The following is a 22,586-nucleotide window of genomic DNA, read 5'->3' as shown; positions in this document are numbered from 1 at the left end:
TCATCAAGGATCTGCAACCTATCCTGAAGGACGATCCCTCACTCTCACAGACCTTGGGAGACAGGCCAGTCCTCGCTTACAGACAGCCCCCCAACCTGAGGCAAATACTCACCAGCAACTACACACCACACAACAAAAACACCAATCCAGGAACCAAACCCTGCAACAAACCCCGGCGCAAACTCTGTCCACATATCTATTCAAGGGACACCATCATAGGACCTAACCACATCAGCCACACCATCAGGGGCTCATTCACCTGCACATCTACCAATGTGATATATGCCATCATGTGCCAGCAATGCCCCTCTGCCATGTACACTGGCCAAACCGGACAGTCTCTACACAAAAGAATAAATGGTCACAAATCTGACATCAGGAAACATAACATTAAAAAACCAGTAGGAGAACACTTCAATCTCCCCGGTCACTCAATAACAGACTTAAAAGTGGCAATTCTTCAACAAAAAAAACTTCAAAAACAGACTCAAACATGAAGCTGCAGAACTGGAATTAATGTGCAAACTGGATACCATCAGATTAGGCCTGAATAGAGACTGGGAGTGGTTGGGTCATTACAAAACCTAAACTTAATTTCCCACATACTAATTTCTCCCTCCTCTTACTCACAACTTTTTGTCAACGGTCTGTAATGGGCCACTCTCTTACGATTTCAAAAGTTATTTTTCCTCCCTTGGTATCCTGCTTTTAATTGATTTATCTCATTAGACTGACCTCAGACTTGGTAAAGCAACCCCTCCTTCCCAGGTGTCCTTGCACCCCCCTTCCATTCAGCACCTGGCTCAATGCTGTCACTCCACTAGCTCCTGTGCCCCTGCCCCAGTCTGTATCCCGCTCTAGCCCTTTTGAACCCAAGTCTATGTGACCCCCCCAGCAACCCCATGTGGCCAGCTCTGTCCATCCCCCCTCACCCGGCCCTGAAGGCATGTCGCTGTGAGAAAAGCGGTCTCTGTTCTCTCCCTCTCTGTGGCTGGCTGCTCCGGCTCGTGAGCCAGCTGCCCTCTCTTCTAGCACCATAGCAGCCCCTGCAGGGCAAATGGGGTAATTGAAGTGCCTCTCCAGCAGAATGTATTATTCTGCAGAGAAAAAAAAAATTTTTGTGGGGCACATAAATTGTGTGCGCGCGGTGGAGCAGAAGTCCCCCAGGAGTAGGAAAAGAAACATCTTTTAGAAATTCTTGAGTTGGCATGGATCAAGGAAACAAAACATAAACGAAGAGTAGAACATGCTTAATTCTGAAAAGCACAGTATACTTCTGAACTGATACAGAAGAAAATAAAAATACCTGCTCTTTTACAGAAGCTAGAATGGTAGTGGCAGTAGTCTCTGGCTCCATGCCTGGGCCTGTGGAGGTTTCCTGGGTGGTCTGCTGCAGCCCCTCCTCCACTAATGGGGTCTGTTCAGGAGCTGGCATATTGCCTACAACCAAACAACATTTAACTAGTTAATATTTTCAGCTGGTGATGTTTAAGTAAATGCAAGTCTTCTGGCACAGACTTTACTTCTCTAGGCTTTTTCAGGCTTTTTGGCAAAGGATTAACATGAAAAACCTAGAGAATTTTTCACATTCCGACTATCTGCATGTATTGCTATCAACACTGTGCTTCTCTACCAATTTTAAACTGGAATGTTGTGATGTTAGGTCACAAAGAAAACATTTCCGACAAAGAGCTTTAAAAAGTGCTTTAAAATGCTTAGAAAAATACTGCTTTATGGTACCACGTAGAGATAGCCAATGCAAGCAATTTTTATTATCAAATAAATGCTGAACAGCTAGAGTTAACATCAAACAAGTATAGGACCATTAGAAATTTAATCACACTTGCACTTTTCAACACTGAATAATAATAAAAAGCAGCATGTTCCATGAGTATTTTACAACTACAAACTACTACTCACAGGGCTCTTTAATTATTAATGAATAATTAATGCACACATTTTGCAGAAAGAAAAACTGCAAATTTCTCTTTGCAGATTAGGTGAATTGCCCAAGGCCTATACACAGTGAGACAGTGTGGCATAGCTGGGATTAGAACTCAAAAATTCTAAGCCTCATGATCAATGGAAAGGTATGGTCTAAAAGGCTGAAGACAAAAAAGATGCTATTAAGGAATGAGAATTATATTTTTTTAGTTAAAAAAGTTAATCAGTATGAACAGTACCAAAGTAAGCATCCAGTAACACACCATAAATAAAATGTTAAATGTACAGGAGACATATCATTCAAGAAATCAACTTTTATAAGTAAATGTTCTAAATAATCAATACATATTGCTGTGCCATCTGCATATGGTGCTCCCATCTTCCTTCACAAGCAAGAACAAAAAAAAAAAAAAAAAAAAGAGAATTAACTTGCTGAATTCTTTTCCAGAGCAAACAAGGTTTTATGCATAGTTGTATTAATACTCTGCATTCTTATAGCTCCTTCCAGTCTAGGCTCTCAGAATGCTTTACAAACATTTAATGAACTAAACCTCAACCACCACCCTATATAAAGGTAGATAAATATCTTCATTTTTACAGAGAACAAACCTTGGGCTTCATAGCAAACTTGCGGCAGTGCCAGGCACTGATCACAACACTCCTGAATTCCTGGTCAGTTTTTAATCACATCATCTCTCTCTTGCCTGCTGATTCAACCTTTAACTCTTGCTTAAAGGAAAAAGGATTACCTATGCAAGACTGTGTAAGTAAGGTATAAGAAATGGCAAATGTGTACAAGCAGCATAATTTTCCTGTAAAACCCTCAAAAGTTTTTTTTTTTCCTTTAAGAGGCGCGTTTTAGTGAATGTGCAAGTTAACTCTTGTGAAATGTTAGTTTTAACTGGACAGATATAGATCCTGAATGTGGTTTTTTCCTTCGCTTTGTAATCCTTGTAGAATTTGCACTTTTGAAAGAACCATTTTTCACTTTTAAATAACTATTCCTAAATGCATCCTCTTAAATTGTATGCATTCCCTATACTTGACTGCCAACTGTAGGACAGAAGAGTATCTTGTCCAAGATGAACTTTCACAAATGTATGAGCTAGATTCTGTGATTTTAAAAAACCTTAAAGAAATTAAAATAATTAAGAAAAATTAGAAGAGAAAGATGTGGAAAGTAGAAATGTAAAACCAAAGACTTTTAAACTTTTTATATGATACTGATCTGCTTCTGGTGAAACAGAATACTTTTGCTTACCTTTTCAAATTTAGAAAGTTTAGAAAAAAGCCAGAAACATTAGTACATGATGGTCTTTAATATTGTATGTAGCAACTTCCACAGAAGTTAAAGTTCTAGAAGTGCTTTAAGTAAAACCATGTAGAAACTAACTAAAATAATCTGGATTGTTTAAAAGTAAAAACAGAAATTAACGGTATTTACAGCAATGATAACGTAACGCATCTAAACTGAAGTAACATCAGAAGTTGAAATGAAGATGGGATGAGTGGGGAAAAACATGTTACATATATACACTATATTTTATTATAGTATTATATTCTTTGGCAATAAGAAACAAAGAAGGGATTGTTGCTTGAAGCGAATTAGTATAGACCGAAGTGTTTAGTAATCAGATTAAAGAAGAACAATTGTTGTTGCACTATTTTTATTGTATTCATTATTTTTCTATGCTGAAAGTAGCACTACAGAAAAAAGGGAATACCACTATAGTGTTTCAGTTCCCATTGACACCGTGTGAGTTGCCAACATCAAATGTTAAAAAGTCAGGAGTAAAACCCAAAGAATCATGAGGGGTTTTTTTTAAATAAAAATTTTAGGTTCTTACTATTTGCCTTCTGGATTTTGATATTTTTGTGGTATTTAATGGTCTTCACTCAGAGTATAGTTGGGAAGCGTGGCCTGGTGGTCACAGCCACAACCCCAGACTACCAGGTGGGTTGTGGGAAGGGGAACCAGGGCCCTCCCACTCTACTGGGCTCCGACCCAGGGCCCTTTTAGCTACCAATAACCTGGCAACCAAGACTATTTAAGGCTGTCCTCCCTGGGCCTCTTCCTCTTGTCTTCCCCCCCCCCCCCCCCCAGGGTCACCTCAGTCCAAGGCCTTCACCTGATGGGAAAATCCAAATCCCAAGAAAGCAAGAGGGAGTTGCAACTGCCCAGGGCCACAAAATACTTCCCTCTCTTCTTGTCTCAACGAAGGGTCCCCTCTTTCCTCACCGAGGGCTCCTTTAGGCAGCTGCATCAGAGCCTTTAGGTTTCACTCTGCTCTCCTGGAGCCGTGGGCTGCAGGTCTGTTTACCTTCAGCATTGCTCACCAACTGAGCTAATTTGCTGCCTTTTAATTCCTCCAGCAGATGGAGAATTTGCTGCAGGTTTGGCGGGGCAGGGCTGGCTGAGCCCCAAATGAGCCCTTAAGCCCTTGCTGCTCAGTGTGGGGTTTGTACACCCCATCACAGAGTACAATTTGGTCATATATGTAACCTTTTCTCTGTGACAATGAGGACTAGAAACTTTGCCATTTTTTTAAAAAAATGGCAATCATTTGTTTCTAGGAGCTGGGTCTTTTAAGTAAAACATCAGATATTATGAGATCCACAGTAGAAGTGAAGAGTTAGTAAAAGTGTATTAGCCAGAAGTAATTATTCATTCAAAGGCTATTTGCACATTAAGTGGGATATGATTGACCCAACTAAGAGATGGTGAATCCTAGAGCCACTGCCCTCCTCCAGTAACCTTTCAAATCAAAGTACTTAGTTAGGTCGTCTATATCAGTGGGTTAAATGAATAACTGAAGAAGATTATACAATATATGCAGATTGTGTGGTTTTAATAATAATATTGGTGCCATATGTCCACAGTCATCTAGGCAGTTTAAAACATAAATAAAAGCAAGTACCAAATTAGCAGCTAAGTCAATTTACCAAAACAAAGCAAATGAAATCCAGACCAAACAGAAAGAGATGCTCCTCTCCCTACACATATTCAAAAAAGTCTTCATTCCCACCTTGATTGATATTAGCTATATACTACAGCATATAACCAATTTGGTAATTAGAATTACTAATGCTCCGTGAACTTACTATCATTTCCGTGCAGTAGGTGGGCTGTGCTAGTTTTATTGAGCTTCTGCAAGAAGCACATTTCATAGAAAGCTTTGAGGAGGTCACAAGGGCAGGCATTTCTGAAATCCTTTCCATGTATTTATCCTTGCACATATTAAAAAAAGATTAAAAATACCAATCCTGATTGCTGCAAAAACTTGTACTTCCAGGTACTACTTCCATTAAAACTGAGCCCTAGTTGCCCATCTTTTATACTTGTGGCTAAGGCAGTCTTCCATTAAATAAAGCCACCACAGAACAGAAACATTGTTTAGTGATTCCTCTTCTCCACAACATATTTAATTCTGCAGTCCTATCGAACAAAGACTAGCCATCTCTCCGTCTGCAAGCTTTGACCAAAAAATGAGATCATGCAGACTGACTCACCAGCACAAAGATAATACAGACTTGGGTATTAGCAGCATGCTGACTATATCTCAGACCATGTATTGTATATTTAATATTAATGTAACTCAGCTTTCTGCTGTTCCAAATCTGCATCTCTAGTGAAGAGAAGCTTGCAAAATTTGTAAAATCACCAGCAGGAGTAACTTTCAACAACCCATAAAATAGAGAGGAAAAAAAGGTTAATTTTTGTCAGTCTCCCTTTGTCATTTGTGATTTCTTATGGCAATTCACTAGACAAAGCTCTCCCACTTGGAGAAAAAGTACCTTCTTAACTGGTGCCAATTTCTGTAGCACCAGACAACCTCACGAAAAGAGAATTAATACAAGACAGGGTCCAACAAGTTGTTTGTATTTCTTGCTCCTTCCCATTTATTCTTGAGAAACTGATTGTTTGTTAGATTCAACCTATTTGAATACCGTGTTATCAGTTTGATCAACTGCTCTTTTTTGGGCTTGCTTACACTTGAAATTTGTTGCAGGTCAACTTGAGCTATTTCATATGAAAGTGCCTTGTGACCACAGACAATTTTTTTGTTATGAATCATCTGGTTTTTTAATATGCATTATTAAATCCACTTTGAAAGTGGGTTGCTGAGATGTGGGATGAGATTACCTTCAGCAAAGTAGATGTGGATGCATACCCATCCCAAAACGAATAGTTGCCCATTGGCCAAGTTCTCCTACTGGTATCCCATACTGCTTTAACTGGCTAGCTGAGTGATCACGTCTGTTTACCTGTGTGCCCCCCACTGTCCCGGGTGTCATCCTGACCAGTATCACATCTCTGTTTAAATGGTGGCACCCAGCCAGGTTCTGTCTTTTGCAATTCCAGCTGCTGTAGAATTCATAGCCCATATTGAGCTAACTTCTTTCTCTCTCTCTCTCGTAGGCTTTTAACACCACTCCAACACCCACCCACTACTCAAAATGATGGCTGCGGCAGAGACTGTACAAACTCTCCACACCTTTATTTTATAAATATGCAAACACAGAAAGACCACTTCAGTTTGCTGTGTACTGCTCTCCCCACCACATTCGCCAGCATGGTGCTTATTGGTCTCATCTCCATGGTTAACACCCTCTTCCCTCTAGCATAATGGCAGCACCAGATGGGAAACTATTTGAAGAAATGGACTTTTACTCTAGCAGTAAATTCAGAAAAGAAAAAAAAAATTCATGTTTCTGGCTCTCAGTGTCATTAATGCACTTAGCTTTGAACAAACATGAGTCATTATAAGTTGAATCGCCAAATCATGCTGCACAGATATTTCCTAAAAGAACGATATTTTAAAGAATTTGGCCACGCTTTGAGTTACTGAAGAATTATTTATTTTGCTGTGTACTTTATGCTTATCCATGGGGTTAAATATGAGAAAAGGCACAAATAGTGCTCTAACTTGGCAACGAGACTGCACAGCAAAGCAGCTCTCTCAGCACTACCCAGGTACCTTGTGGTTCCCGTCCACTCCTGCACCAGCTCTGGGAGGAACCATCCAAGCAAACAGCATATCTTCCCAGTTTGCTCAATGAGTTTTTGAACAGAGTACTCTGTCTTTTGGGGACACGGCTCAGGTTAACATCCTCCAAAGTATGGTCAGAGTACAGAAGTTCACATGCAATTACTAGCCTGCTGCTGCTGCCCCCTCTTTAGTTAGCTACCACCTTCTCCCCAGTAACTCACAGCCCATCTAGAATTTAGTACTCCATTCCCCAAGTTTAGCAGGGAAGAGTTTGGTCTGCATCCACCTCACACCACAGGGCTGGGGGCTCCTAAAAAGGAGGAAAATATTGTAAATGTCTTACCATCTCCAAGCTCACTCAAGACTGGGAAGAACCAAAAGAAATGGAGTTTTGGCATGGAGACTACAATTCAAACAATAACTTGTTCTTTTTCTCCATACCACCAGATGGGGGGGGGAGGTGAGGGGAAAGAAGAAGAGAGAGAGAGACTGATAAGGGAAACGGTTAGCACCTCACAGACACAGCTGCTAGGGATGATGGGAGGCAAACAACCATCTTGGAATACATGGCCTTGAAACCTTCTCCTTTGCACAGCTTTATGAATTTTTTATAATTTTTTTTAAAGCTCACAGTGTTCATCTTGGTGTATTCTTGGTTAATGAAGTAGTGAAAATGTGCTTACAGTCATGGTTCCAAATCTTGCACAATTCATTGAAAAATTACAGCATCATGATCACAACAACCACATGTACCAAAAACAAATAACACACACACACAAGATTACAAGCGCTATCAAAATTCCCACAAAGTGCACTAAAACCTCAAAAATAAATGTTACAGCACACACATCATGATTCAGTCATTGTATTTAATACACGTACACAAGACACATTCAGTAATGCTGATAAATTTCTTACGCAAAGAGCTTATGTACTTTTGAAAGTGGCACCTAGACTTGAAGTATGGGTACAATGCATTCCTCACTGTGTCCCTGTCTTTGTATCATTTTGCAGAAGCCTCTAATATGGCTGTTGAAAGTTTTCACCAAATTGACTCATCTCCTGCTGTCATCCATTTGCAAGGCTCTTTCCCTGGCTCTCAAAGGCTGAGCAAAACACAGCAAACAGCTATCATAAGACGACGACAACGTTTCCAAGTCTCCACATCAGGATCCTGCATCTACTTTTCAGTCTTCCAAATACACCATCACAGTAATTCTGCAACTACTCAGCATATAAACACTATTCATAAAGACCACAGGAGCAAAATTCCTTTTTGCATTGCAAAAGACAGTCCAGAGTTTTTGAAGATCCTGGTGTTACGGACCTTTCCAGACCACCTCACATTAATATTAGAAAAATACCCTTTTCTACTGATGAATTCTGAGGCCTGGTGGGGTGGGTGGTTAAAGAATAGGCACGTGTCCAATCAATGACCCAATATAATTGGTGAACCCCAAGCCTGCAAATCCATTAATAACCTTCTATGCATTTCCCAGTCTTAAGATTTGGGGTCACGGGGGAAGGGAAGAATCACCAGAGTAGAGTGGAAAATCACCTTATTGCTAGCACCACACACCTCCACAACAGCTCTGACACTTGATTTACCAACCCCAAAATGTTTAGCTACTAACCAGTAGCATCAGGTGTGGCAAGCTTCCAGACAGCAACAGTCATGCATGTCTGCACGCTAAGGGGAGTTCTCATGTAGGTGGTCTGCTGTTGCAACTCTGACGCGAGCTTGGCACAGATCTTCAAGGAAGCTGCTTTCCTGTAGGTATCCCACAATGTGGCAGCAGAATAGAATAGAACAGATCTCAGAATGCATACAGCACACAAGTGGAGAAATGCACCATAAGGTCTGACAAGAATGCTGAGTGCTTTTTTTCAAAACATTGTTGTGTTGTGTGGTAGCAATGATATGAGGCAGTTGCAGGATAAAAGCATGGTGCATATGCTCTATTCATGCAAAATTTGTTGTGGATCACTTAACACGGGTACACAAAACCCGCAGGAAGTTTTATGTGCAGATATGCCCTACCCAACTGATCTGGCCAATTGTTTCACTTAGCTATGCATTTCCTTTTCTCACTCTGCTCTTCACCACACCTTCTTTTCTGCATCACTATATCCTCTTCTCCTTTAAAGGGCATCTTTAAGTTGATCAACTTGTTTTGTTTTTTTTTTGCAACCAAAGTTAAAGATTAACTCTTCGTCATTTTCCAACTCTGATGTTGTACTTACTGTAGGCGGAGCTGATAGTGACGCCTCTATTTAGGCTGCCCAACATTTTCCATTACAGAATATTCTTGCAACTTTTTTGAGAATCTTTAACACCTAAGTCTGTAGGAGGCCTTTGACATTCAACAGGAACAAGGTCCTAGGGCTTGAGATGTATCTTTCATGTGCCCCATGAAATTACATTAAAGTCTGGCTGAGATAAATTCTTGAAAAAAGAAATCCTTTCTGTTTCTTGCATTCCTTATGAAAACGTTGGCAATCTGCCAAAATAACTGAAAATGAACTTTCTAAAAAGGTGAAAGAGCCAGGCCAGACACCCCACAAATACACCTCTGGAAACACACACATCCCCAGTAGCCTACCTCCTCCCCACCTCGAGACACCACATTGGGCAGGAATCCTCCAGTTCTCGGATTAAGGAGAGAAAAGCCAGACTGGAATTTCTATCCAGTCACGACAAAACCTGACACATGGTTCCAAAGGCCCACCTCTCCCGCTTTGAGATAACAGCTTTTTTCTGCTGTCACCTAATTTAGCTCCTGTAGCTCAAGTGATGGCAGTCTGTGCTGCAATGCTGAAGATTCAAGGTTTAAACCCTGGTGATGCATGACAGAGGGGGTTGTAACAAATAGCATTTGTTTTTGCCTTTTTCCTTTAAAAGGGTTAGGGAAATCTGCAATCTAAATAACATTATACGTACAAAGTCAAGCACTTGTAAAGTAGAGCTGGTCAGGAATTTTTTGACAATTATTTTTACTGGAAAATGCCATTTCATCAAGACAAATCTTTTATAGAACAAAGCTTTTGTTGGGACGGTATTGCAGGCCCAGGATGGAATTTCTGAACAAAATGAGAGACACACTCCCTGTACACCTGCTCAATAGCCCAAAAAACTTAAGGTTGACTTCTTTTTTTTCCTTCTACATTGGAATAAAAACTAGACGTCTTGAAATTAGGTGGTTAGGGTACTCAGCTGGGATGTAGGAGGCACAGGTGCAAGTCCCTGCTCCATGTGAGGCAGAACAGGAACATGAACCTGTGTCTCCAACATCCCAAGTGAGAGTCATAATCAGATGGCTATAGAGTCACTCTCCCTCCCTCTCCTTCCCACTCTGCTGAAGCTTTTCCACTTTGTATAAATGATTAAGAATCCATTGGACCAGAGAGAGACTGACTCCACAGTCTGGTGGTTAGTCAGGTAAGTGCCCTAACCACCTAATTTCAAGACGTCTAGTTTTTATTCCAATGTAGAAGGAAAAAAAAGAAGTCAACCTTAAGTTTTTTTTTTATAGCAGAATTATTGGCTCTCCAGCCACCCCCACTTGAAAAATAGGAAGTGACAAATTTATGGTTGCCGATGCAACCTTAATTCGGCCCCCTTGTGCCCACACATTATGTTACAGTTTTTAAATTACATGATCACATGCTAGTTTTTCCACAAGATCCATCTCATTCAGTGTAAACATTGGACACAAGAGGTCAAAACAAAGGTTATATGAGCCAATCTTAAATTTGGCATTTTCTAACTTTCAAGTGCTTGACTTTGCAACCTAGGTATGTCTTATCGATGTCTTCTACTTAAAAAGTAATAGAACAGCATACAAAATGCAGAACAAAAATAAAAAATAAAAAATCATACCGTCATAGTAATGAGACAGCAGGATTAGGCAAAGTATGAAGTGTCAAAATGAAAAAAAATCCCAAAGACTTAATATTAAAATAATTTTAAAAAAATCAAGTTCAGAATAGACGATAATAAGTTTCAAGCGGATGAGAAACAAGATGTCACGTAACAATGTATTGATAAGAAAATTATACATTACTAAACAAATGGCACTCCAGTACTCTATTTGCATTATCTTTCACAAAGTGGCCAAGACATTCCAGAGGAAAATGAAATAATGAAGGTAAACAGGAAGTTATGAGAATGAGATATGAATTACATCCAGATCTAGTTGAAATTTATCCTAGAATCCTAAAAGAAAATCTTTCTCAAGCACAGGTGTTCAGTGGCCTGAATATCATTGACAGATTGACCTGTCCTTTTTACAGCAAATGGAGACATTCTAAAGCAGTGGTGGGCAACCTGCAGCCTGTCATGGTAATCCGCTGGCGGGCTATGAGACAGTGTTTACATTGACCGTCCGCAGGCACGGCTGCCCGCAGCTCCCAGTGGCCACAGTTTGCCGTTCCTGGCCAATGGGAACTGCGGGAAGGGTGGCCAGCATATCCCTGCAGCCATCGCAGCTTCCTGCAGCTTCCATTGGCCAGGAACGTCAAACTGCAGCCATGGGGAGCTGCGGGCAGCCGTGCCTGCGGACGGTCAATGTAAACACTGTCTCGCAGCCTGCCAGAGGATTAACCTGATGGGCTGCAGGTTGCCCACCACTGTTCTAAAGGCTGTATTACACCCATACAGAGACATTTCAGACTCCTTTGCTGCAGATCCAGTTCACCAATTATTACTAAAACATTGCTACTGAAGAAATGCCTAGATGAGATCTCAAACAAGCTGAGGTCCCATTAGGCTTGGCAAGATGTATAGTAAAATGACAGTCCCAGCTCCAAAAAAAATCTTACCAATCTAAGAAAATAGCTTATTAATGACTGTTCACCACTAGAAAGAATTTAGACGTGTAGAAGTCCTCTCACAAACCCCTCAAATCCAGATAACTGGATTTCCAAGTAACTGAAATTTGTTAACTGTATTGTCAGAGTAGCAGGAGGATTCTAAATTTGTATATTTTTGTCTTGCTTGACTGCATGTGCAAAAGTGGCTTAGTTAAGCCTGCCACCTTACCACATCTAACTCTGGTTTCCCTCAGCAACAGACCAGAGCAGTCTATCTTGGAGCTCCAGCCTGCCAGTACTAATAACTCATCCAAACAGCTGGAATCAAGCAAACCTTAGATCCCTGTGGTTTGAATTTCTTTCCTCTCAGTTTCTACAGAGATCTTGACAAACTGTTTTGATAGTATACTCATAGTAATTCTTACCTATTAAATAATTACATAGCTATTTATTTAGTTTTTCTTTTAAAGATTCAACCTTTGATGAAAGGTGTGCTGGTCTTGCTTTTCTTATTCCAGAAAAGGACACAGCTCCTATTTAAAGGAAAGGTTTTCTGAAAAACTGAAAGGCTTGTCATCTTCAAATAACTCATTTGTAGACTAACCCAACTAGATATGCCTGGTTGCAAGAAAGCCTGAATATCCCCCAAAACAGAAGTGATATCTGCAGACTGCTGATCTTGAACAAGGAGCTGGGACTAGAATAACTTTGTACTGTACTTGTTAACATTGAATCTCAGGTCTGGCAAAACGTTAAAAATCTTAGGAGGCAATTCTTTCTGGTAGAAAGGACTGACACCTCCAACAACAAAAATGCACACCCTCGACTTTTTCTTGAATTTCTCTTTCACTATACACATTTTATGAAAGATACTTTGATTTGTCCCTTGAACATTAAACACCCTAATGAAGAATCCTTTTATTCTATTTACACAAAGACTATTTTCACGCCTCAGGTGGCCTCATAAGAGATATTTTACTTCTTTTTTGTTTTTTTGCTTGCTAATAAGAGGTTCATGTTACATTTGTACAACTTGCAGATTGTACACAGACATACCTTGCAGGTTCTGAAGACTTGTTTCAGAAGAACTAGTATGTAATACTGTAGTTTTCCCTATTACGACACAGATAATCTGCTCTTTAGAACTTTTACTTCACAATCCACAAAATGGCTTCTCTTGATAAATTTCAGGCAATTCCACAGTTCACGTGCACTTGTTATAGCAGGGGTGGCCAACCAGAGCCTCAGAAGGACCCTAAATCTACCAATTGCCAAAGAGCAACAGTAATAAGTCAGCAGCCCCACATCAGCTCCCCCACCAGCCGCTCCCAGTGCCGCCCGCCGCTCCCAGTGCCTCCCAAGCACCAGCAGCCCCGAACAGCACCTCCTCCTCCCTCCCCGCACCTCCCAATCAGCTGTTTCATGGCATGCAGAAGGCTAGGAGGGGGAGGAGTGAGGGCACAGCAGGCCCCAGGGAGGGGGCAGGAAGGGGTGGAGTCGGGGTGGGGCAGGGCCTGTGGCAGAGCCAGGGGTTGAGCAGTGAGCACCTGCCGGCACATTGGAAAGTTGGTGCCTGTAGCTCCAGCCCCGAAGTCGGTGCCTATACCAGGAACTGCATATTTACTTCTGAAGAGACACATGTGACTCTGGAGCCACAGGTTGGCCACCCCTGTGTTATAGTATTCAGTAATCACTCAGACATTGACTGAAGCAGATCTCTATCAAGCTCCTTATCTCAGTTCCAGCTGCCTGTCAACTGCATATCCAAGCCCTTGAAAGGTACAGTTCCCCACATCTTCCTTTCCCAGCCCAACTTAACATCAACAATCAATCAACATTTACATAAATACTTATAACCAACTTACTAACAATGTTCAACTACTCATGCACCATTGCTTGGACTTGAGGGCACCTTGAGGATATCAATACAACTGTTGTCAGGAGGCGGTAAGTAGAGGTGGTTGGGAATTTACAGCAAAACAGTTTTGTCAAACTCTGCTGCCTTTCTCAGGAGGCACTTTATTATTTTGATTCTGTTTCCCACCAACCCATTGGACTGATGATAATGGGGACTAAGGGTTACATGTCCAAACCCAAACGTCACTGCAAATGGCTTGAACTCACGGCCACTAAAACTATGGCCCCTTGTAAGACATAGGCATGGTAAACCTGACATAGCAAACAAAAATACAATCAATGTGTACAATCACCTATTTAGCAGTAGTATCTTCTAGTAAAAACTAGAAAGTGAGAGTAATAGTCTAGAACAAGTACATCATTTTTTCTCATCAACATAAGCAAATCTGAATGTACTTTGCTCAAGGGGGACATTTTTTCCTGTGCAACTAACATGGTTATGCTTGACTTGGCTATATTTTTGGAATATACAACAAATCTTGACAGCCTCCTCAATGTGACTTTACATTTGAGATCAGTATAAAATGTATCTAGCTCTTCTAAGATTTTTCAATTCCTAAATGACCTTAATGTATCCTTAACATATTTTTCTGTAACACCTTAGGGATCACCATTTTGGTGCCTTCAAACAGAATAACATCTAGGACTGAGACTTCCCCCTTGAATGGGAGTATGGGGCTGGGCACCTGCTAACAGTCTTGATTACATTCTGTAGGGTCCCATTTTGAGCTATAGCTCTGACAAACACTGTCCACATTTCATTTGAGATAGGACAGAGTATTTTATTTTAAAATGTATTTTATTGTTTTTATGTTAAATACATACAAATACATGCACAAGATGGAAATAATATATACATAACAATTCAAATGTTCATTAGTTGCAAACCTAGGGGGTTTAAAAAACCCTGAACCTGTGGAGGTCATGCAGGGCATCAATTATTAAAGTGAATAAATAGATAAATGAAATGAGAATATAACCTATGAGAACCAGGAACAGTTTAGTTTTAAATCAAGCTGATATGTACAATTCTAGCTGTGGACTTTACTCCACTGCATTTTTGTCAAACACTCTACAGAGTATCTGTAATCATCATCACCACCTCCCTCAGGTTTGTATTCAAATTGCAAATTATACATTTGTAACTGAAAAAAACCCGAAATGCTATTCTAGGAGCAGGGGAATTACCAGGCCCCATTTGGTAATGGCATTAAGTCATTTGTACTTAGTTTCAGCTTAACATTGGCCTCCCATAAATAAAGACATGAAACTTTTTACAGCCATAAACTAAGGCTAAAGATTCCTTCTCTTTTTGAGCATACTGACATTCAGTTTTTGTTAGAAACTGATGCATAAGCCACTGGTCTCTAGATTTCACCATAATATTGTAAGAAAACTGCACTAACACCCTCCTTGGAAGCATCTGTGGAAAACTTAGCTTTGTCACAGTACCTTAGGACTGGAGCCTCTAACTATTTCAGTTTCTCAAACTCCTTATTAAGATTAGCATCTCATGTCCATTGGACATGTTGGCATGGTAGCACTCTCAGGTTGCTGGCTTGGACAGCTAGATTTGGCACAAAGTTCACCATTCCAAGGAATCTTTTGTACCCTTCCACCCTTCTTTGTCTGTTAGGGCAGTCATGCTGGTCAGCATCTCAACCTTGCTGTGGTCTACCTGTACACCTTACTGTGTTTACTTCTATAACAGAAATATTATTTCCATTACACAGTATTTACATTTTTCATTTGTTTACCTTTAGCCCAGCAGCTCTGGCTCTTTCCAAAGCTTCCCGATGCCTCTGATCATGCTCTTCTACTGTTTTTCCCCAGATCAAAACGTTATCTATGTTGACCTTAGCACTTGTTATACCATCAAAAAATGATTACATTTTCCAGTGAAACACCTCAGGTACCAAAACAATCCAAATGGCAGTCTGCACAAACACCCAAACCGGGGTGCTGAATCTGCACAAATGAGCACTGTTTTTCTAAGGGCACCTGCTAGAACCCTTGTAGAAAATATTTAGCATCTGCCATATCCCCAAATATTTCTCCCCTCATAGGTGATGGAAAGTTTTCCCTTTACACATATTTGTTTAATTATTTTGGACATAAATAATTCCTCTAGACATAAAGGAAAGGTTTTGTTCCCCTCCTCTTCCTCCTCCCCCCACCCCCCCGCCAACCCACACACAATAACCAATGAGTGTACCTACTCTGTTGGTTCTTCTACACTGGTACAGGTCTGTTTATAATTCTATAAAGATAAAATCTTCTCTCCCTAAAACAGCTCATGGTGGATTAAAGAAAAACCACACAAAACAATCCCTGTGATTTTTTTTAATAATTGATTTTTTTAAAATTTAAGTCAGATATTTTATTTGAATTAAATAGAGATTTATTTAAAAAAAATCTATTTAAAATTATGTTTGAAACGGACAACCTATGTTGAGGCTTAAATTTCTTATAATCAATTATAGTCATTTAAATTAAGTGCAAAAAATAATGTTACGTGGTACATGTTTGCTGCCAAGTTTTAAAGAAAGTCACAGGCTAAGCATCTGGAACCTGATTTGTTGAAGTGTTAAACCAGCTTTTGACAGCAATAACCTCTTCTGCAGATGCAGACAGATTATTTTCTTCATTACAGCTTATTTGCAGAGCTCAATTCAATGAGTAGTTCATTCAAAAGCTAAAAAAATCAATTAGAAACTGAAAAAGCAGGACAGCTTGTTTTCCTCTACTAATCTATGAATAAAAACAAGGTTTATTAGTTCTAATATCTTGAAGGACATGTTGATCAGAAATAATCAGTTCAATTCACTAACTTCAGATAATACTTCCTTTCTTTAAAGGATTTATTAATTTAAAATGCAAAATATGTTTTGATAAACTTTTATCTTCTTAAAAAGAAAAGGAGTACTTGTGGCACCTTAGAGACTAACCAATTTATTTGAGCATAAGCTTTCGTGAGCTACAGCTCACTTCATCGGATGCATACTGTGGAAAATACAGAAGATGCTTTTATACATACAAACCATGAAAAAATGGGTGTTTACCACTACAAAAGGTTTTCTCTCCCCCCACCCCACTCTCCTGCTGGTAATAGCTTATCTAAAGTGATCACTCTCCTTACAATGTATATGATAATCAAGGTGGGCCATTTCTAGCACAAATCCAGGGTTTAACAAGAACGTCCGAGGAAGCGGGGGGGGGGGGGGAGACGACAAGGGGAAATAGGTTACCTTGCATAATGACTTAGCCACTCCTAGTCTCTATTCAAGCCTAAGTTAATTGTATCCAATTTGCAAATGAATTCCAATTCAACAGTCTGTCGCTGGAGTCTGGTTTTGAAGTTTTTCTGTTGTAATCTTCTTATGTATCTAGCATATTTAAGGTAGTTTTATTTAATAAAAAAATAAATTGTAATTTCTGAACATTTTAATTGAATTTCCATCCAAATAGAGGTTGACACAAATCACAAGCAAAAAAAATGAATCTTCATTTAGTAAAAAGTTAAGATATAAAATTGCTTACATAAATTTGTACAGAAACAGTGTATCCCCTTTTGTCACAGGGTGCTTTACTCACTGCTGGAGTGCCTCCCTCTGGCCGCATCTGGGGTTTAGCTCTGCCAGGCTGACACCCATTCCTGCAGCTGCACTCTGTCACTTTCTCTGCATCTCGCTTTCTTGGGACTCAGCTGCTCCTGCTTCGGGCAGGTCACCTTCTGGGGGTGGGTTTGCGTTCATAAAGTCTCTTGAGACCCACTGTCCCAGGCAGTCTTTTACCTTGACGCCTCAGGTAAGTGGCCACTGGTGCCATACATTTTGTGAACACCTTTGGGGCCGATGAGAGGCCAAAGGGCAGCGCCATGATTTTAAAATGGGGTCTACCCACTATGAAACGGAGGAAATGTCTGACCTTGGAATATGGAAATAAGTGTTCTTCAAGTCGAGTGCGGCGTACTAGTCTCCCAGATCCAGGGAGGGGATAATGAAGGCCCGGGAGACCATGTGAAACTTCAACAGCTTGAGAGACTTGTTGAGACATCACAGGACCAGAATGGGAAAAAGGCCCCCTTTTGCTTTTGGGATTAGGAAGTAGCGGGAGTAGAACCCTTTTCCTTTCATGTCCTGAGGGACCTCCTCTACCGTCTCCATGTGCAGGAGGTTCTCAACCTCTTGGACGAGGAGTTGCTTGTGAGAAGTGTCCCTGAAGAGGGAGGGGGAAGAGAGGAGTAGGAGGGAGGGGCAGCCGAGAATTGCAGGGTATAGCCATGAGATACTATCTCTAGCCCCCAGTGGTCCGAGGTGACCTGCAACCAGGCCAAACAGGGGGATGAAGACAGCCGAGGAAAGAACAAGGTGGATCTGGGGAGATGACTGGGGTATCGTTCTTAGCATACCTTCAAAATGAGCGCTTCTGGCCTCCGGGATGCTTCGTTGGGCTGGGCTGCGTGGAAGAAGGGGAGAAGGAAGGGCGGCGACGACTAAAGATAGTGTCTCTGTCCCTTCTCCTCTCAGACCCCTGACGAGGCGGGCAGCCGGAACTGCTTCCTTGCCAATTGCAGCGTATGCAGACCCAGGGAGCAAAGGTGGCTTGAGTGTCCTTTAGGCCATGCAGCCATGCATCAGTCTACTCTGAGAAGAGACCATTTCCATTAAATGAGTGATCTTGAATTAAGGCCTGAATTTCTTGAGACAGCCCAGCGGTCTGAAGCCAAGAGCTTCAACTCTTGACCACCACCAATGAGACCTTTCTAGCCACTGAGTCAGCTGTGTCCCACGCCATTTGAAGGGAGCACCTGCTGCAGTACCCTCCTCCACCAGGGTGCCAAACTCCTGGGCCAAGTCCTGGTGCAAGGACTCCGTGAACTTACAGAGGGAGTCCCATAAATTAAATTTGTATCTTACCAAGAGAGCCTGGTGGTTCGCCACCCAGAACTGAAGGCTGACAGTTGAATAAATTTGCCTCCCAGCCTCTTGGCCTCTTTATTTTTGGGGGTCGAACTCGTGAGCCCCAGCTTGTCCTTTTTGTTGGCCACTGAGATGACCAGCGAGCCTAGAGGCGGGTGGGTATACAAGTACTTGAACCCCTTGGCTGGGATGAAGTACTTTTTCTCAGCCCTCTTGGAGGTGGGAGGGATGGAGGACGAGGTTTGCCAGAGGGCCTTGGCAATTTTCAAAACTCCATCATGCACTGGTAGTACAACATGGGCAGGGGTAGATGCCGAGAGCATACTGAATAGGGTGTCTGCCTGCTCAGCCATCTTCTCTACGTCTAAGACCAAGTTCTAGGCCACCTGTCGAAGCAGGGACTGGTGCTCCATAAAATCATCCAGCAGGCTGGCCCTCGAGATCCTGCCACTGCCTCGTCTAGGGATGAGGACGACGACTCTACCACCGGGGAGGCCCCGGGCCATCATTCCCTATGGGGGAAGGGGGTTTCGGGGTGGGTACTCACTCCTCTACCCTGACCTCTGAGTGTGCTTTGCACACCAAGCCCAGTGCTTCTGGTACCGTCAACTGTTGCTCCGAGGCAGCAGTTAACGAATGGTGCGAAGGGGACATCAGCATCACAGGCATGCCCATGCACTCCAATAGGGCCACTGCACTGGCCACTGGCTATGTTGCCAAGGAAGCATCACAAAGGTTGATGCAGCCTCAGGTGCCCAATCGCACTGGTGATGCCTCGGTGAGGGGCTGGGCTCTCTCTTTGTGCCAGAGGAATCCCCTTCCAGTGACCAATGTGGGGCTGTTGATGCCCGCATCTGTAGGCTAATCATCGGTGCTGGAGACCAGTGCTTCGAATAGGAGGACCAAAGCCAGAGCTGGGGGGGGGACCAGTACCGTGACACAGATCATTCCCATGGTGTGGAGGACAGGGATCCATGCCAAGAAGATGACTGGTGGGTGGGTGAACAGTGCTGGCGATATGGTGACTGGTGCTTCCCCTAGGCGACCTGTGTCGTGAGGACGGAGACTGCGATCACAGTGTCAATGATCTTGGGCAAGCTGCAGAGGACCGGGGCTGGGAAGCCGGAGATCTGTGGTGTGGGGTCAGGGAGCACTCCCTCGGCTCTGGGGATTGGCAGTGCTCAACTGCTCTCTGGGGAGCCCTAACAGCTGGCTTGCCCTTGTAGGGAGCCCTTGCCACTTCCTGTGGCACACACAGTGCTGGCGGCGCTGGTAGAGGCCTCTTCTCCCTAGGCACTGGGAGAATCTGAGAAGGCGTTGGTCCTGCCACAAGTCTGGGTCTCCTACCGTTCCCAGGAGTCGGGGGCGGATCTCTTGGGCACTAGGGGCCCTGACTGGAGAGGCAAATCCATGTGGCTCTGGTACGCATGGGCGGCCCAAACTGCGTCCTTTGCCCTGTACCCCATAGCCTTTCTTGCTGGTGAAGGACGCTGTGCTTCTTGGCCGCCTTTTTGGGTGCCAGCGATGGAGAGCAGTGCCAGGCAGAACCCAATGCCGGGAGTGCACTACGTACTAGGGGTAGAGTCTGGCCGGGAAGTCTCGGAAATTGGGAAGAGAGCAGCCTCCAAGAGGAGGGCCTTCAGACGGATGTCACACTCTTTCTGGGTCCTGGGTCTAAAATTTTTGCAAATGTGACACTTGTCCTTCATATCTGATTCCCCCAAGCACTTCAGGCAGCTGCTCTGGGGATCACTAACAGGCATAGGCCTGTTGCAGTCCCAGCGGGGCTTAAACCCCAGAGACTGGGGCATGCCTTGCCTTGGGACTCTAACTTCTAACAACACTTAATAAATACTTAACACTAACTACTATAAACAAACTATTTACAAGGCCCTAAGGCTCCAAGTCAGAAGAGATGAAAACCACGAGTCCTTGCTAAGCACCACAGGCAGTAAGAAGGAACTGAGAGGGTGTAGGGCAGGCAGAGCCTTGAGTGCGACACTCAAGAGGGTGCCACAGCTGCCCGTACGGATACCGCTAAGGCAAAAATATCTGACGGCCGCGCATGCAGGTGTGCGCACATCTAGAATGGAACTGACATGAGCAAGCACTTGAAAAAGCTCATTTTCCAGCGCGTGTAAAGCATGCTTAAAATCTTCTAAATAAAATTTTTAAACATCAGCATTGCCAACTCTCACAATTTTATGACAAGTCTTATATATATATATATATATATATATATATATATATATATATATATATATATATATATATATATGTTTTTAATGACATCGCAACCGGATGCAGGCATGTGAGAATCTCAACTCTGATTTTTTAAAGAAAGTCATTTCCTAGCCCTCATGATGGTAGAGGAAAAGTGTGAAAACATGACCCAAGTGTACCTTAAAGACTCAAGAGCCAGAAGACAACTAAAAAGAATGCAACATTTTAAAGATCTCATGGCTTTGAAGCCAATCTTGTAATTTTTGGCGGGTGACTTATGATTTGTACATGCTTGTGGTTGGCAGTACTGTGACAATCAATATTTTCTCCCACTTTTCACATACTGGAACACAATTTTAATTGTTTGAATTTATATGAAGCACTAGCCAATATAATTTTGGTTTATGCATCAGGATTATTATAGCGGCAGTTCAATTAATTTAAGCTTGATTGGGTTCAGCAGCACAGAAATAATTAAGAGACATAAAAGAACTAGCAAGGACACATTTCAGTAGTTTTAAAATAGTTGTAGAGCACAGTACACACTAAAAGCATCTGAACATTTACAATTATTTAGAACTATGGGGAAGATTCCTTCACATTAAACAGCTTAATCAAGACATTCTGGGTCAAGCCCAAAGATTAAATCATACAGCAGATAAACATTAGTTAAAAGATCTTATTTTAATGATAAATGTTTTGTACTTCTAGAGCTTCTTGCATCCAAGGATCTGAGAACACTAACAAATAATCAACCAATTAAACCTTTAAACATCCCTGTGAGGCAACGCATTATGGCTATTTTAAAATATGAGTAAAGGGAGGTTAACAGATTTATCCAATATCACACAGGAAGAGAATCCTGGAGGTCCAATTTGTAATCCAGACCTCTAATTAATATGATTAATATTAATAATAATTAATAGTTATTGCCTCCAGTATTAGAAACATCTAGTTTACTTTTGCCTGCTATGAAAAAGGCTTACTTACTTTCATCCTTATAAATTTGCAAGAGAACCAACATAAAGGATTCCCATCTGACAGATGCTCACACTACCAATAGATAAGATCTTTAGAGGAAGTGTACTGCTATATGTAATATGCTGAGAGACTCCAGACTCCAAGTATTTTCTAGAGATCTAGAAAATAACCGTCTACATGTAAATCTTTCACTTTAATAAGTTGCTTCTAAAACATATCCTGGTTCAGTCTGGTAACTTGAGGACCCATATCTCTATGGGTGAAATCCTCACATGATTTAAAATGTCTATTGATTTCAGCTGAGCAATGACTATTTATTAGGGCTGTCAAGAAATTAAAAATTAATTGCAATTAATCGCACTATTAAACAATAATGAATACCGTTTATTTAAATATTTTTGGATGTTTTCTATATTTTCAAATATATTGATTTTAATTACAACACAGAATACAAGGTGTACAGTGCTCACTTTATATTTTTAATTACAAGTATTTGCACTGTAAAAAAAACAAAAGAAATAGTATTTTTCAATTCACCTAATACAAGTACTTTAGTGCAATCTCTTTATCATGAAAGTTGAACTTATAAATGTAGAATGATGTAAAAAAACAAAACAAAACTGCATTCAAAAATAAAACAATGTAAAATTTTAAGAGCCTGCAAGTCCACTCAGTCCTCCTCCTTGTTCAGCCAAACAGGTTTGTTTACATTTGCAGGAGATAATGTTGCCTACTTCCTGTTTACAATGTCACCTGAAAGTGAGAACAGGTGTTCTCATGGCACTGTTGTAGCTGG

General features: G+C 41.5%; 1 protein-coding gene across 7 annotated transcripts in view; it reads right to left on the bottom strand.

Moving 5' to 3' along the window:
- Nucleotides 1-22,586, bottom strand: part of PKP4 (plakophilin 4) — a 242,935-nt gene that overhangs the window by 178,018 nt on the left and 42,331 nt on the right. For 4 of the 7 annotated variants that reach the window (XM_074967389.1, XM_074967386.1, XM_074967387.1 and 1 more), the window contains exon 2: nucleotides 1,307-1,440. The exons of the other annotated variants lie outside the window; for them this stretch is intronic. In XM_074967389.1, coding sequence (XP_074823490.1) covers nucleotides 1,307-1,435 — 129 coding nt within the window. In that variant the 5' untranslated portion in view covers nucleotides 1,436-1,440. The remainder of the gene's footprint in view (nucleotides 1-1,306; nucleotides 1,441-22,586) is intronic. 7 annotated transcript variants of the gene reach the window in all.

The sequence above is a fragment of the Natator depressus genome, chromosome 11, assembly GCF_965152275.1.
Source record: "Natator depressus isolate rNatDep1 chromosome 11, rNatDep2.hap1, whole genome shotgun sequence".
Classification (NCBI taxonomy): domain Eukaryota; kingdom Metazoa; phylum Chordata; order Testudines; family Cheloniidae; genus Natator; species Natator depressus.
The sequence above is the reverse complement of the archived record's forward strand: the minus strand, read 5'-3'. Positions and strand labels throughout refer to the sequence as shown.